Source organism: Danio aesculapii, chromosome 5 (genome assembly GCF_903798145.1).
Source record: "Danio aesculapii chromosome 5, fDanAes4.1, whole genome shotgun sequence".
Taxonomy (NCBI): domain Eukaryota; kingdom Metazoa; phylum Chordata; class Actinopteri; order Cypriniformes; family Danionidae; genus Danio; species Danio aesculapii.
Window position 1 is genome coordinate 50473994 of NC_079439.1, and position 14621 is coordinate 50488614.

At 40.9% G+C, this 14621-nt stretch overlaps 1 protein-coding gene across 1 annotated transcript in view; it reads right to left on the minus strand.

Annotated features, from left to right (window-relative positions):
- Positions 1 to 1283: 1283 nt before the first annotated feature.
- Positions 1284 to 14621, minus strand: part of pcsk5a (proprotein convertase subtilisin/kexin type 5a) — a 53653-nt gene continuing 40315 nt past the window's right edge. Inside the window, exons 26-30 of the mRNA XM_056458420.1 lie at positions 11081 to 11255; positions 7891 to 8108; positions 6897 to 6997; positions 6602 to 6797; positions 1284 to 2329 (exon numbers count right to left, since the gene is read on the minus strand). Of these exons, the coding sequence (XP_056314395.1) occupies positions 1854 to 2329; positions 6602 to 6797; positions 6897 to 6997; positions 7891 to 8108; positions 11081 to 11255 (1166 nt within the window). The 3' untranslated portion in view covers positions 1284 to 1853. The remainder of the gene's footprint in view (positions 2330 to 6601; positions 6798 to 6896; positions 6998 to 7890; positions 8109 to 11080; positions 11256 to 14621) is intronic.

Sequence of the window (14621 nt, forward strand, 5' to 3'; positions counted from 1 at the left end):
GATTTTCAAAAATAGGCCTAATACTATCCGGCAGGTTTCGAAGTCAAATACCAGAGAGAGAGAGAAAAAAAAACAATTAAATAAGAACATAAACAACATAAATATACTTTTCATTACTCAAATCACAGATACAATCAGTTCCTGATTGTCATCGCCTGAATGTTTTTTCTTATTCTGTATTCAAACTGACTGGTAAAAAAAAACTTAAATAATAAGCACTGACCATATCTGTATAGAGGTTCGTTAGTCATATCTCAAGGTCAATCAGTCCCTTTCAAACTTTTGTTTTCTTCTGTATTCAATTGTTCTGACTGGAATATTAACAACTTCTTCATCCTTCAAGTTTAAGAAACGCGCGATAAGTGTTCTAGGAGTGTTTCGGTCTTGATGACCCTGTAGGCGAGCTCTTTCAATGATTATCGGGCTGGAAAAGAGCTCTGTCCCAGTACTTCAAGTAGCCATCTTTCAAAAAATCCCGTCGCATCTGAGCCCTCCACCCCCTCTGGTAGACAGGTAAGATGCACGTTATTGTACGATTTCAATTTTCCTGATCTTCCAGTTTAGCTCCTAGAAGTTTCTTTAACGAGTTATTTAACGTTACAGTGATTTGTTTGCTATATTTTCGTTCAGTTTTCGGCTGTTTTTAAAAGCAAATTTCCCGAATGTTGCAGGAGCATAAATAGGTACGTGCAATCAATGCGCCGCCATGTTGTCCCTCTCCGCATCTAAAAATCCATTTAATCATTTTAGTTACCCTCATTTATTCTTTTGTTAATAAATGCACATTTATTACAATTGTGTCTTCCTTAATCTCTCATCACATCTTTATTGTTTATGATATATTTGGTATATACACACTGCTATTATGTTAAATTTGCTTCAGTACTATGACTTTGCCACAAGAAAAAATGTGTACGCCAGCTCAGACCTTGATGTGGCAATAAGTACCCTTTTTCACGTTAAAGACTTTTTTTTAATAAATATTAATGTTGCCATGAATTTAAGCATACACACAAGATCAAATCTGAGTGTACACACTTCATAAGCAAGGCCCATTCAGCTAATCTAACCCTAAGATACAAATTTCCTCAGCAGCTATTTTTTTTATCCTAAGACTTAGAAGTTTCTAATAAATAAGTTTGCTTAGAATTTCTTTCAATCAAATGCAAATATAAGTATTTCCCGTGCTTCTACAATTTTTTTTTATTAATAATATTTAATTACTTTTTAAAGGAATCATGGGGTGGTTGATCAAAAACTTTATTTGCAACATATATTTTTTTGTATTAATTTATAGTTGACACACTTTCACAACAACATTATGAGAAGCCAAAGTTCTTAGTGGAAAATAGCTCATTTGTACTTCTGTTACTAGGAAGATAAATAACTGACATTACCTAAAATGATTGCTAACATAATGCACACATTCCAAAAATTCACTCACATAGGTAAACAGAAAATCAATGACAAAAAACAAATACTCTCAGCTGTCTTCATAAAAGAAAATGAATGGAAGAAGTATGAACAGCTAAGACCATCTGTCTATCTATCTATCTATCTATCTGTCTGTCTGTCTGTCTGTCTGTCTGTCTGTCTGTCTGTCCGTCCGTCCGTCCGTCCGTCCGTCCGTCCGTCCGTCCGTCTATATCTATCTGTCTGTCGGTCGGTCTGTCTGTCTGTCTATCTATCTCATCATATACAATTCGCTACAATTCACATTTTCTTTCAAAACATTACTGAACACTCCAGACATTTTTAAATTACTGTATATAATATTGTTTTTAGATTCTTAAGTGCATTCTTAACTGTCAGTAACCCTGCAGGATCATTTTGTGTTTAAATGGCTGAAGATGTTATCGGTAATTGTAGCTCTCATCATCATATTCTAACTCATCCTCCTGTTCATCTCCTAGTTGCCCGTATTTGAATTTGCGATAAACAGTGCCGTCCTGCCCCATGTAGACAATATCCTCATCTTCATCATCTTCATCGTCATCATCTCTACTGCCCTTCTGATCACCGAGGTCTACCAGTTGTGACTCACGGAAATTTCCAGAACTAGAACTAGCTTGACCACTGTAAGCTGAGGTGGCCGATGATGTGCCTCTGTAGAAACTGTCTCTGCCACCACCATGGCCCAGTTTTTCATATCCACGTGGGACAGGGGTATCAGGCAATGCCCGTTTTGAAAGGGAGCGCTTTATGAGGAGGATAACAGCAATCAATGCAAAGACAAGCAGGATGGAGGTGGTGATGAATAGTGGAAGGTTTCCTGTGTAGTCTTCTTCATGGTTACGAAAGGCAAAGTTAGTGCTGAGGACACATTCACCTTCAAAAGAGACAAAAATACATTTTTTTGATGCCTGATACAACTAAAGAGCCAAACATATTTTAGTATTTAAATGCTGAGTTGTTTCCACATAAATTAAAATATGGACAAAAACTCATTTGGTACTAATTGGTTCCATTTGGTAATTATTTTTAAACACATTTTAACACAACAGTTGGATTTGTCCATATTTTACCCAAATTTGGCATAGTTGAATGCAACCTACACGTAGCATTTAATTATTTTACTATTAAAGAAACCATTCACCCACAAATTAAAAATTCCAATTGTAATGATCCAACTGGAAAATTCCAGTTTTTCTCAGTCGCTTTGCTACATTTCTCAGATCAGAATTGAAATTCTCAAAACTACATGTTCTCAATACACCACTCCAGAGTACCTGTTATACTGACAACATGACAAGTAATTTGTAAAAGTAATTTGACTATCTTATCCATACACAATGACACAAGAACTTGTCATTCTGATGGCATTGACTTGTTCATTGATAGAGAAATTTAGTTTTGAGGGATGAACTAAATCCAGGTAATCCAAGGTGTATTGCTATTTGTACGCATTGCTTTGAGAAATGCACTTAATGTTTTGCAAATTTCAATTCTGATCTGAGAAATGTACACAAAATGACTGAGTAAAACTGTAAATATGATGCTATTTATTGCATGTTACACAATAATTTGTTAATAAGGCTAAATGTTTGTTTGGTTTTAACTAAAAAGATAAATGGGTTTTTTATGTTTTTGTACATTGAGTTTATTGCAGAAGTTAATTTCAGAAATAAATGTCTGCTGAGTGGCACGGTGCCAATCTTGCTTTGTAGGGCCTTGATCATGTCATTAAAGATTCAAATCATTCTGAAGACTCTGATTAGCTGATTCAGTCCTTATTTAGGGTTTATGCACTCTGGAGGACAGTGGATTTGACAGTTGCATATTTTTTAATGCCAAAAGAATATTTTATGCTTGAGTTAGTAAATCTTCCCACCCCCGAAAATAAACATTCTGGTTAAAGTCATGTACTGTACGACCTACACTAAATGATATTTTAAAATGTGTTAAAATAATAAAAACACATATGAGGAGCACCATGCCTTTTAAACTTGAGTCATCAAGACTTTGACACTAGACTTGAAAGACGCAAATTTTCATGTCTTCTTCTTCCATGCCACCAGCAGTTTCTGCAGTTTGCATTTGAGGGTCGAGCAGGGCAGTGCGAAGTCCTCCCTTTCGGGTCCTCCGAGGGTTTTCACAAAGCTTGCGGAGGGTGTCCTAGTGCCCATTCGGCTCGTGGGTATCTGCTTACTTAATTATCGTGACAACTGGCTGATTATAGCTCACTCATGGGATCTATTGGTTATGCAGGGACAGGGTGCTACGACACCTCGACATGTTGAGGTTTCGGGCCAACCGAGGAAAGAGCAAGCTCGTCCCCGTGCAGCGCATCTCTTTTCTCAGGTTGGAGCTGGACTCGATTACCATGATAGCACACTTCTCCTGAAAGCGCCAAACTGAAGTTAACCTGTCTGAAACAGTTCGACAGGAAAACTATGGTCCCACTGAAATAATTTCAGAGGTTCCTGGAGCATATGGCATCCGCAGCTGGTCACACTGCTCGAATTGCTCCATATGAGACTACTTCAGCATTGGCTTCATGATCAGGTCCCCAGACGTGCATGGCCGTTGTGTCGCCATGCCCTCAGCCCTTGAACAGACTCTGCATTTCTACAGGCCAGTGTGCCTTTAGAACAAGTGTCCAGGCATGTCATTGTTTCAACAAATGCTTCCAGTACTTGCTGGGGGGCCATGAGTTGCAGGCATGCAGCTGCGGGTCCGTGGAAAGGTACCCGGTTATCAATTGTGTGGTGCTGTTAGCAGTGTATCTTGCTGTTCACCTTTTTTACTGGTGCTAGAGGGTAACACGTGCTGGTCAGGATGGACAGCACAGCGATGGTGGTGTATATCAACCACATGGGGAGTATCTGCTCTCACCGCATGTCTCAGCTCCTCTGGAGTCATACGCAGCTGAAATCACTGTGTGCCATTCACATCCCCGGCAAGCTGAACCGTGCAGACGATGCACTCTTATGGCAACTGCCATGCCCGGGAGAATGGAGTCTGTCCAGTTGATGAGGGCGCACTTTGGTGAAGCCCAGGTCGACCTGTTTGCTTCCTCTGAGAGCACCTATTGCTTGTGGTTTTATTCCCTGACTGAGGCCTCCCTTGGCAGGGACACACTGGCACACAGCTGGCCTCGGGGCATGCGCAAATATGCGTTTCCCCCAGTGAGACTACTGGCACAGATATTGTGCAAGGTCAGGAAGGACAAGGAGTAGGTCTTGCTAGTTGCACCTCTCTGGTCCAACCAGACCTGGATATCAGAATTGTCTCTCCTTGCCACGGCCCCTCCCTGGCAGATCCCTTTCAGGAAGGACCTTCTTTCTCAGGGACAGGGCATTATCTGACACCCACGCCCAGATCTCTGGAACCTCCATGTGTGGTCCTTAGATGGAGCTGTTTGGTTGCGGTGGTTAACACCATCATTCAGGCTAGAGCACCCTCTATGAGTCATGCCTACGTCCTGAAGTGGAGTCTATTCACGGAACGGTGCGCCTCTCTCCGAGAAGACCCCTGGATTTGCCAGATCAGTGTTGAGCTTTCATTCCTTCAGGATAAATTGGAGCGGAGGCTGTCACCCTCCACACTGGAGGTTTACGTCACTGCCATTTCTGCTCATCATGATGCGGTGGATGGTAGCACAGTGAGAGGGCATAACCTCATCATCCTGTTCCTCAGAGGCACAAAATGATTCAATCCACCCCGCCCACCTCTAATGCCCTCCTGAGATCTCTCTGTAGTGCTCACGAGCCTACACAGAGATCTGTTCAAACCACTCAACACAGTATCCTTGAGATATCTGTCACTGAAAACAGCTCTTTTGGTCGCGTTGGCATCGATGCAGATAGTCGGGGACCTGGAGGCAATTTGGTCAGTGATTCATGCCTGGAATTTGGGCCGGCCTACTCTTACCTTATCCTGAGGCCCCGGCCTGGATATTTGCCCAAGGTTTCTACTACACACTTTAAAAACCAGGTGGTCAGCCTGCAAGCGCTGCCCATGAAGGAGGCAGAATCAGCCCTTTCATTGCTTTGCTGTGTCCTGTTCTCACATTGCGATTTTATGTGGACCACACTCAAAGCTTTAGATCATCTGAGCAGCTCTTTGTCTTTTACAGCGGTCTGCAGAAGGGAAGTGAGATCACACTCAAATAGGAGTATCGCTTCCTCTTGGGCATTAGCATACAGTGCCTCTATCACAGACATCTGTAGAGCTGTGGTCTTGGTGACATCTAACACATTTGCGAGATTTTATAATCTTCGAGTGGAGCCAGTTTCCTCACGTGTGCTGGATAATGTCAGTGAATGAGGAAACTCGGTGTGATGTTGAAACACGCTTGCTGTGCCTTTCTCTCTAACACAGAGATACTTGCACCTTTCTTACTCTGCTCAGTTGAGTTCCCCATTTGGCAAACTCTACAGAGATATTCTGAGGCCCAGGCTCTGGGTTTAGGTGTCTGCTATGCGCGGCCCCACTTGTGATGCCATATGCTTCACTCCACGGCATAGTATAATACCCCCTCTCCAGGCAGGCCCGTGTCCTCCCTCCTTACTAACCCTACTTTATTTGTCTACTCCCCCTTCCCAGGGTTAGTCCATATGTCTTTCTGCCACCAGATCTCCCCATTTGGGCAGCAGGTGGCCTCCGCAGCATCCTCCCCCTTCGGGACCGTCACGATTTCCCAACGTATTTTAAAATTCCTAGAACTTAACTAGGTGTATTATTTATGACCCCCCAAAAAATATAACTGTTCTTTAGCCACAGTAGTTGTGCCTTAGCTGACAGCTGTAGTTTAGCTTCTTTAGTGAGAAAAGGTGCTGAGTGTTACGTGTCTGGCATTCTTATACACAACTGATTGTGATTGCTGCCTGCTGCGTGCGCTGGCACTGTCAATTCATTGGCATTTCATTGGCCCGTTTTATTACTCTTCAGATGATTGGCTTGCTGGCAAAATCCCTATAGTGGAAGTTTTCCACATAGCATTTCCACCAGCCCCCCACCAACTCGGGGAACAAGGACTACATAGTAACAGTTTCACTTTCTTTCAATAAGCCAATGTTAACATTTTTTTAATTGGTGCTAAATAATTCACTACAAGTAACATTTTGAAGAATAAATGTCACTTTCTAAGTCCAAATACCTTTGTTCTCTGTACAGTTACAGCATTCTTGCTGAACTGCAACTGTGTCTTCCAGTTCTGTGTTGGTGCAGCAGGGCAGACAGCGCCCCTCTGAGGCCAGGATGAACTGTGCTGGGCAAATAGTGCAGTTCTGAGGACCAGGACCTTTACATTCCAAACAAGATTCATCACATGATTCACAGTTATAGTCCTGCTCCTGTAAAGAGATCACAACAGCTATTAGATGACAAAAATCATAAAAAAAGGTAGAAGTATAGTAAGCAGCATGTTAGATTACACTATAACTGTAATTTACCTCAGACTTAGCATACTCTCCTGTGATGCATGGTGACTCACAAGAACCCTCTGTGAGTGTAAAACCTGGATAACATGTGTCACAGTCCTCAACACTCTTGCCTGTTAATCAAAATAATTAAATGATTCATTAAAATATAATTAAAAAAAGATATGTGTTAGATACATGTATAGTTTTTGGTTTAAATTGATCATCATCACCCATCAGTAAGAAAATTCATGTAAAAAGAAGCATTATGGTCAGCATTGCCAGGTCTGTTTAACAAAAATACTCCAACGGGCACTCAAAAATACCAGAGAAAACGACTGATAATTTTCAAATTACCAAAACTTTAAATTGTTCAATTAAATTGCATTCACCGTCACTTAATGTAGTATACACAATGTCAGTTGTCAGAACTCCTGGTAATATAAGTAATCATAAAGTCTACTTATGTTTGTTCTCATAAAGAAATGACAAAATAAAAGTCTATCATCTAACTCATAAAACAAAATATTTCCGTACAATTATTTCTGTAAAATATTCATGAAATATGCAAAATACTTGTCTAACCTTTGTGGAACTAATCACCCCTGCCAACGGTTTGTTCTTTTTGTCGTCACATGTCATATCATGCAATGATGAGAATGCGATTTAATACATTTAAAATATATTTACTTAAATTTAATAAAATTTAATTTTTCACACTAGTGTAAAAGTGTAAGCTTATAATGTCTCTCTACTCTCTTTTCTCTACTTCTTTAAAGCCTCACAAAAGATACTTGAAAATAAAACATCTAATTTGGCATTATTACATTGTGCACTTTTTCACAAAAGCATACTCAATTTAAATATGTTTAAGTGCCCTTTCATTTAATTAATTTTACATTTAATTCATTTTTATATACTTTTAACATTTGCTGTACACTACAAATGTGCATTCAATACAATCAAGTACTCTTTTAGTAGGTATGCTTAGTAAATTGACAAGTTTGAGTGAAATATTGTTCCATACCTATGCATGTCCTGCAGCTGGGGTGGCAGGCTTCACATGTTTTGTGGTGTGTGTCATGATAGAATGATTCAGGACAGGAGAACACACAGCGTCCCTGTTTTCTAATAAACAACATCCCCTGTCTGCAGCTCACGCACCCCTCTGCCCCGGCCTGAAGACACTCTCCACAGCTCTCATCACACCGCTCGCACGTACTAGACACAGCTGAAGCGTAGTACCTGGAAAGATACATTCAATTATTTTAAACGGAAAGCTTTCTTTAATAAAATAATAACTATATTAGTGTCAACACAACAAACAAAACAGGGTTTCTGCAGGTTGTAAGTGGGTAATTTAGATTTAATTTTTTTAATACTAACTAAAGAAAATTAAAGGAAAAAAAAATCTATGGAAAACTAGGAAGCACATAAAGTGCTGTATTTATTGCAAAGAGATCTAAGTATTAACATATCTGATTTACTTTTAAATAAATTTAGATAAAGTTTATTAAGGCTTGAGCACCTCTGATTCAACCACTTGAGAGTGGAAATAACATTTAGATCTATTGTATAGTGTACCTTAGTGTTGTTAGACCAGCTGTTATAAATGCAACTATTGGTGTGCAACCTAGAATTTATATGTATTGAAAAAGAGCTATAAATAATTGATACTTGGCCACACAATTTGAATTTTTCAGTTAAACATTTCATATATTTAGCCATTTAATAGTCACTGATGAATAGTAATTAAACGAGTGTATACTAGCAAAACTGCTTTATAAAAAAATGTAAATAATTACAACAAAAAATAAATAATAAAGTGTGCAGTTTGAGCTTTCTGGGCATCTTACATATCGGCAGTGGCTCCCTGACATGCGCATATTATAGGACAACACATTATCATTTTATTATATTCACGGTGCATGCCACAGATTAATAAATATATGTTTATGCATATGTATATGTATAAGGTACAATCCCATCTATTAATGATGTTCATAATCATATTAATGCAGTAATGCAGCTCATTCTTAAGCTTACTGAACACTAATAGTGCTATCGATGGTGACGATGGTCCTTGCTGCTTCACTTTAAAATGAAACATGAGGAAATAATTCCTCAAGAAAATCAATGCCATGATCAAGTCAATTTAAGACTTATTGCTCTAATTTAAGACCTTATTAAGACCATGCACTTTTTTACATTGTGCTTACATTTGTATGTATATACCAGTTTTGAAATGAAGGTTTTTATTATTAAGGGAAAACAAAATGTAAAACAAAATAGCCCTGTGTAAAAAAAAAAAAAAAAAAAAAAAACGTTTTCCTCACTCTTAGCAGGAACAACTGCAATCAAAGGTGTTCAATAAATTGCAATGAGTCTGTTACAGCACTGTTTGGCCCACACATTTTTGCAGAATTGTTGTAATTCAGCCCCATTGGGAAGCCTTTTTTTAATGTCATGCCACAGTATCTCAATAGGATTCAGTCCAGGACACTGACTAAGCCACTCCAAAGTCTTCATTTTGTTTTTCTTCAGACATTCAGAAGTGAACTTGTAGATGTGCTTTAGATCATTGTCCTGCTGCTGAACCCAATTTCGGTTCAGCTTGAATTCACTAACAGATGGCCAGACAATCTCCTTCAGCATATTTTGGTACACAGCAAATTTTGGTTTCATTTATCACAGCAAGGCTTCCATGTCCCGAAGCAGCAAAACAGCGTCAGACTGTCACACTACCACCACCACATTTTACTGTTGGTATGGTGCTCTTTGGGCTGCATGGTTGCGCAGTGGGTAGCACGTTCGCCTCACAGCAAGAAGGTCACTGGTTTGAGCTTTGGCTGGGTCAGTTGGCATTTCTGTGTGAAGTTTGCATGTTCTCCACGTGTTCGCATGGGTTTCCTCCGGGTGCTCCAGTTTCCCCCACAGTCCAGACTGTCACACTACCACCACCATATTTTACTTTTGGTATGGTGCTCTTTGGGCTGCACGGTGGCACAGTGGGTAGAACATTCGCTTCACAGCAAGAAGGTCACTGGTTTGAGCCTCAGCTGGGTCAGTTGGCGTTTCTGTGTGGAGTTTGCATGTTCTCCCTGTGTTCGCGTGGGTTTCCTCCGGGTGCTCCAGTTTCCCCCAAAGACATGCGATATGCTTGAATTGGGTAGGTTAAATTGTCCGTAGTGTATGAGTGTGTATGGTGGTTTCCCAGTGATGGGTTGCGGCCGGAAGGGCATCCACTGCATAAAACATATGGTGGCTAAGTTGGCGGTTCATTCTGCTGTGGCAACCCCAGATAAATAAAGGAACTAAGCTGAAAAGAAAATGAATGAGTGAATAAATGAATGGTGCTCTTTTTCTGTGGTGTTACATTTTTGTCACATATAATGGGACACACATCTTCCAAAAAGTTCAACTTTTGACTCCACAAAGTCCACAGAGTATTTTCCCAAATGTCTTGAAGAACATCAAGATGTTTTCTGGCAAAACTGAGATAAGCTTTTATGCTTTTTTTGCTCAGCAGTGGTTTTTTTCTTGGAACTCTGCTGTGCAAAACATTTTTTGCCCCATCTCTTTCTTATGGTGGAGTCATAAACACTCATCATAACTGAGTGAAGCCTGCAGTTCTTGGATGGTGTTGTGGGCTCTTTTGTAATCTCTTGGATGAATTGTAGCTGCACTCTTAAGGTAATTTTGGTCAGCTGGCCACTTTTGGCAAGTTTCTCCACTGTTTGGCTTTATAACCTTTTACAGACAGGTCTCAATTATTTTCTTTCTCATTTGTTTGTTTAAAATAATGTGATTAGATTTATGATTACACTGTTGATCCCTTACATCTTAACCCACCTTTAAACCTACACATGCCACCAAAACTGTCTTAAACCTTACCTGTACAATATAGTATGAGTACGCTGCATTATTATTATTTTATTTTTCACTTTAAAAAGTATGTAGTAGTACAAAATGGGACCAAATATTATTATGCATATGACTGCATGACTATATGTGTATGTAATTTTAGGTGGCTGTCAATGATTTCTTCATCCATCCATCCATTTTACAGTGAATAAAAAAAAACATTATAGCTATAGTTACTGTATCATTATAGCTAATATCTTTGGTGTAATGTTTTTAAAATGACAAATTAAATCCCCATTTGTAAGATTAAATTAGTCATATGCTTTACTACAGGTATTCTATATAATAGTTACCCAGAGCGGCATGTGTCCACACATTCTTTGACATCTCTATAGAGGTGATCTCTGCAGCTCAGGCACTCATGGCTGTGTCGTCCCATGCAGGTCAGACAGTTTGGATGACAGGGTTCACAGCGCTGTGTCTCCCCACTGAAGTATTCATCTGGACAATTGTTCACACAGCTGCCATCTGTGGATGAAATGGAATTTTTGTTCAGACTAAAGCCTATCAAATATTGTTTGTGGTCTAGGGTCACATATTGTTATATTTACTGTTATTAGGTATAGCAATATTATAACATATTCAGTTATCTGAAGTTTTCAAATACATTTACATTTACAGTGCATACATATATAAACAAAGAACAAATGCAGTTAGCAAAACTTTAACCCTTTACTGCACGCATTATGATAGATCTATAAAAAATATTTGACTGTTTTTCTTTTCGTAGAATGGCTTAACTTGAAGTGGTGTAAAAAAAATTGGGGAAATGTTTTTATATGTTGCCATACGGCGACAACGTCCAAACAGTGGATCTAACTTAGAAATTTCTAATTTAGAACTTTCAGTATAATTAATCATTTGTTTTTTGAAACAATTTAATTGTTGTTGCAGTATTATAAGCTTTAACACAGAACAAAACCAACAGCTTTTATTTATTCCATTCTTTCTGCTGAATATTATTGAAAACAAACAATATTGTATTATCGTGTATTCAACAGGTATAAATAAGTATAAATATTTCCTCCAGTAAATATTATAACAAATAAATAACAAGTCTGATATATTCAGATGCACCAGAACTGACTTGAACTGTTAACTTCTTTGAACTGTCTCCATCACTACTCTTATCAAATGTCCAATCCTCTCCTTCATCTGCAGGAAGAGCCAGTTCTGTCATTTTCTTCTTTCATTTACCATAGAACATGGTGGTGCTCACTAACAGAATGTTCTCTGTATTTATATCTAATCAAAATTAAAATTAGATTTCATCCATAATGCAAATGCCATTATGACTAATTAACATTATAGCCTACTACTAGCATTCATGTTGTTATTGTTACAACTTAAAAGATCACAGCTGACCTTGCTAGCTAGCTAACCTATTGCAATATTGCACATTCCACTATTGCACAGTGTTGACATTTGGTAACACATAGATTTGATCGATTTACAAAGAGGCAGTTTGAGAAAAACCTTTTTGAGTTGTGAATATGTCATCATAGCTTACTGGAGGTGGTTTCAGATTTTTGTTCAGATCTAACATGAGTTGATTCTATGTTGGTATTGCCATTTACATTTGCATTCAGCAACTACTCACAATAAACACCAGTCTGTCAGAAATCGCGCCACAGAAAAACTTCACGTCATGTGACTTAACCAAAGCACATCATTGGCTAATGTTATGAAGCGGACAGGAGACAGAGGTAAGGAAACGTTAGGGTGTTTATTAAATGACAACAAGGAGCACATGAAGGATAGCCAGGAGGATCAGGAATGATGTTGGGTTCTTTTCCTCCGTGGCTGGGTAACAGGAATACACGAGGATGGACAGCACACACCAGATACAGCTGACAGAGGATGACACAGACTTGGGAGGACTGGAAGACAGGACGATTCGGGTGGACCAGGAAGACTAGGAGGAATACAAAGAGAACAGGTAAGTAAAGCGTTTGTTTTAGCTGAGGATGACTACGCTGAGTGGTCGCTCAGTTGTCCGCTTTCGTCGAGACGAGCCCGGACAATGAGCGACTGGAGTGCTGTGCTTTTATCTGGTGCTCGTGAATGTGATGCAGCTGTGTGCTCATTAGAAGTCAGGTGATGGTGATCTTCGTGAGTGGGGATCGTGAGAGCCTGACCAATCCGTGACAGTACCCCCCCTCCCCAGGGCCCGCTCCTGAGGGCCGACACCTCCGACGCCGTGGTGGTCTCCCTCTGCCTCTAGGCGCTGGGAACTCAGGGTGGCTCTCATGAAACTCCACCATGAGACTAGGATCGAGAATATCAGCTCTGGGAACCCATGTCCTTTCTTCGGGGCCGTACCCTTCCCAGTCCACCAGGTACTCCAACTGGCCACCACGACGTCGGGAACGCAAGATCTCCTTCACTGCGTAGACGGCTCCTTCTTCTAGGAGCAGTGGAGGAGGGGGTTCCTCTTCGTGGTCAGGCTCTGTGGAGGGAAGAACAGGATCGTGATAGGGTTTCAGGAGTGATACGTGGAATGTAGGGTGAATACGGTAGTGAGAGGGTAATTGTAGTTTGTAGGTGACGGGGTTAACCTGTTCCACGATGGTGAAGGGACCAACAAATCGGGGACTTAACTTGCGAGAGGGCAGTCGCATGCGTATGTCCCGGGTGGATAGCCACACCTTTTGTCCGGGTGTGTATCTGGGTTCTTCAGACCTTCTTCTATCGGCGGTTACCTTGCTTCGACGGACTGCCCTCTGCAGATGTTGATGAGCCTCGTCCCAGACTCTCTCGCTCTCCCCGGAACCAGTGATCCACTGCGGGGACATCAGATGGTTCGCCATCCCAGGGAAAGAGCGGTGGTTGGAAGCCCAGGACGCACTGGAATGGCGTGAGTCCGGTGGAGGGTTGCCGCAGTGAATTTTGGGCATATTCTGCCCAGCCCAAATACTGGCTCCAGGAGCTCTGGTGACCACTGCAGAAGGTCCTCAGGAACCGTCCCACCTCCTGAATCTTCCTCTCTGTCTGCCCGTTGGTTTGGGGATGATATCCAGAAGAGAGGCTGACGGCCACACCTAGGAGCTTGAAGAAGGCTTTCCATAGACGTGAGATGAACTGTGGACCTCTGTCCGACACAATATCTTCTGGAATACCAAATGACCTGAAGACTTGATTAAAGATATTGTCGGCTGTTTCAAAGGCTGTGGGAAGACCTTTCAGAGGGATTAGTTTGACAAACTTTGAGAATCTATCTACGATGACTAGAATACAGGTATTACCTTCTGACGAGGGGAGGTCAGTGATAAAGTCCACTCCTAGGTGTGACCAGGGACGGTTCGGAATCGGCAAGGGATGGAGCTTTCCAGCGGGTAGATGACGTGGGCTCTTGGATTGGGCACAGTCCTTACAGCCCTGAACATATTGCCTCACATCCCTTGCCATGTTTGGCCACCAGAATCGTTGGGATACTAGCGAGAGAGTATTGTTGATCCCTGGATGTCCAGTGCCTAGCGAGGTATGTAAGGAGTGGATCAGATCTACCCGGTGTTCAGGTGGTATGAACTGCCGATGAGGAGGGCATCCCGGCGGAGCAGGGGCTTCCGGAGTGGCAACGACTGGAGGAGCGTTCCAGGTGATCGGACAAATGGAGATGTGTTCGGGAAGAATCTTCGTTGGGAGTTCTTCATGATCGTGATGCTCGTGTAAACGAGAGAGAGCGTCTGCTCTTAGATTCTTGGGTCCTGGACGATAGGAAATGGAGAAATCAAAACGTGAGAAGAAAGTGACCATCTGGCTTGACGTGGACATAGTCTCTTGGCCTCTTTGATATATTGGAGGTTTTTGTGATCTGTGATCACCTGGAACGGA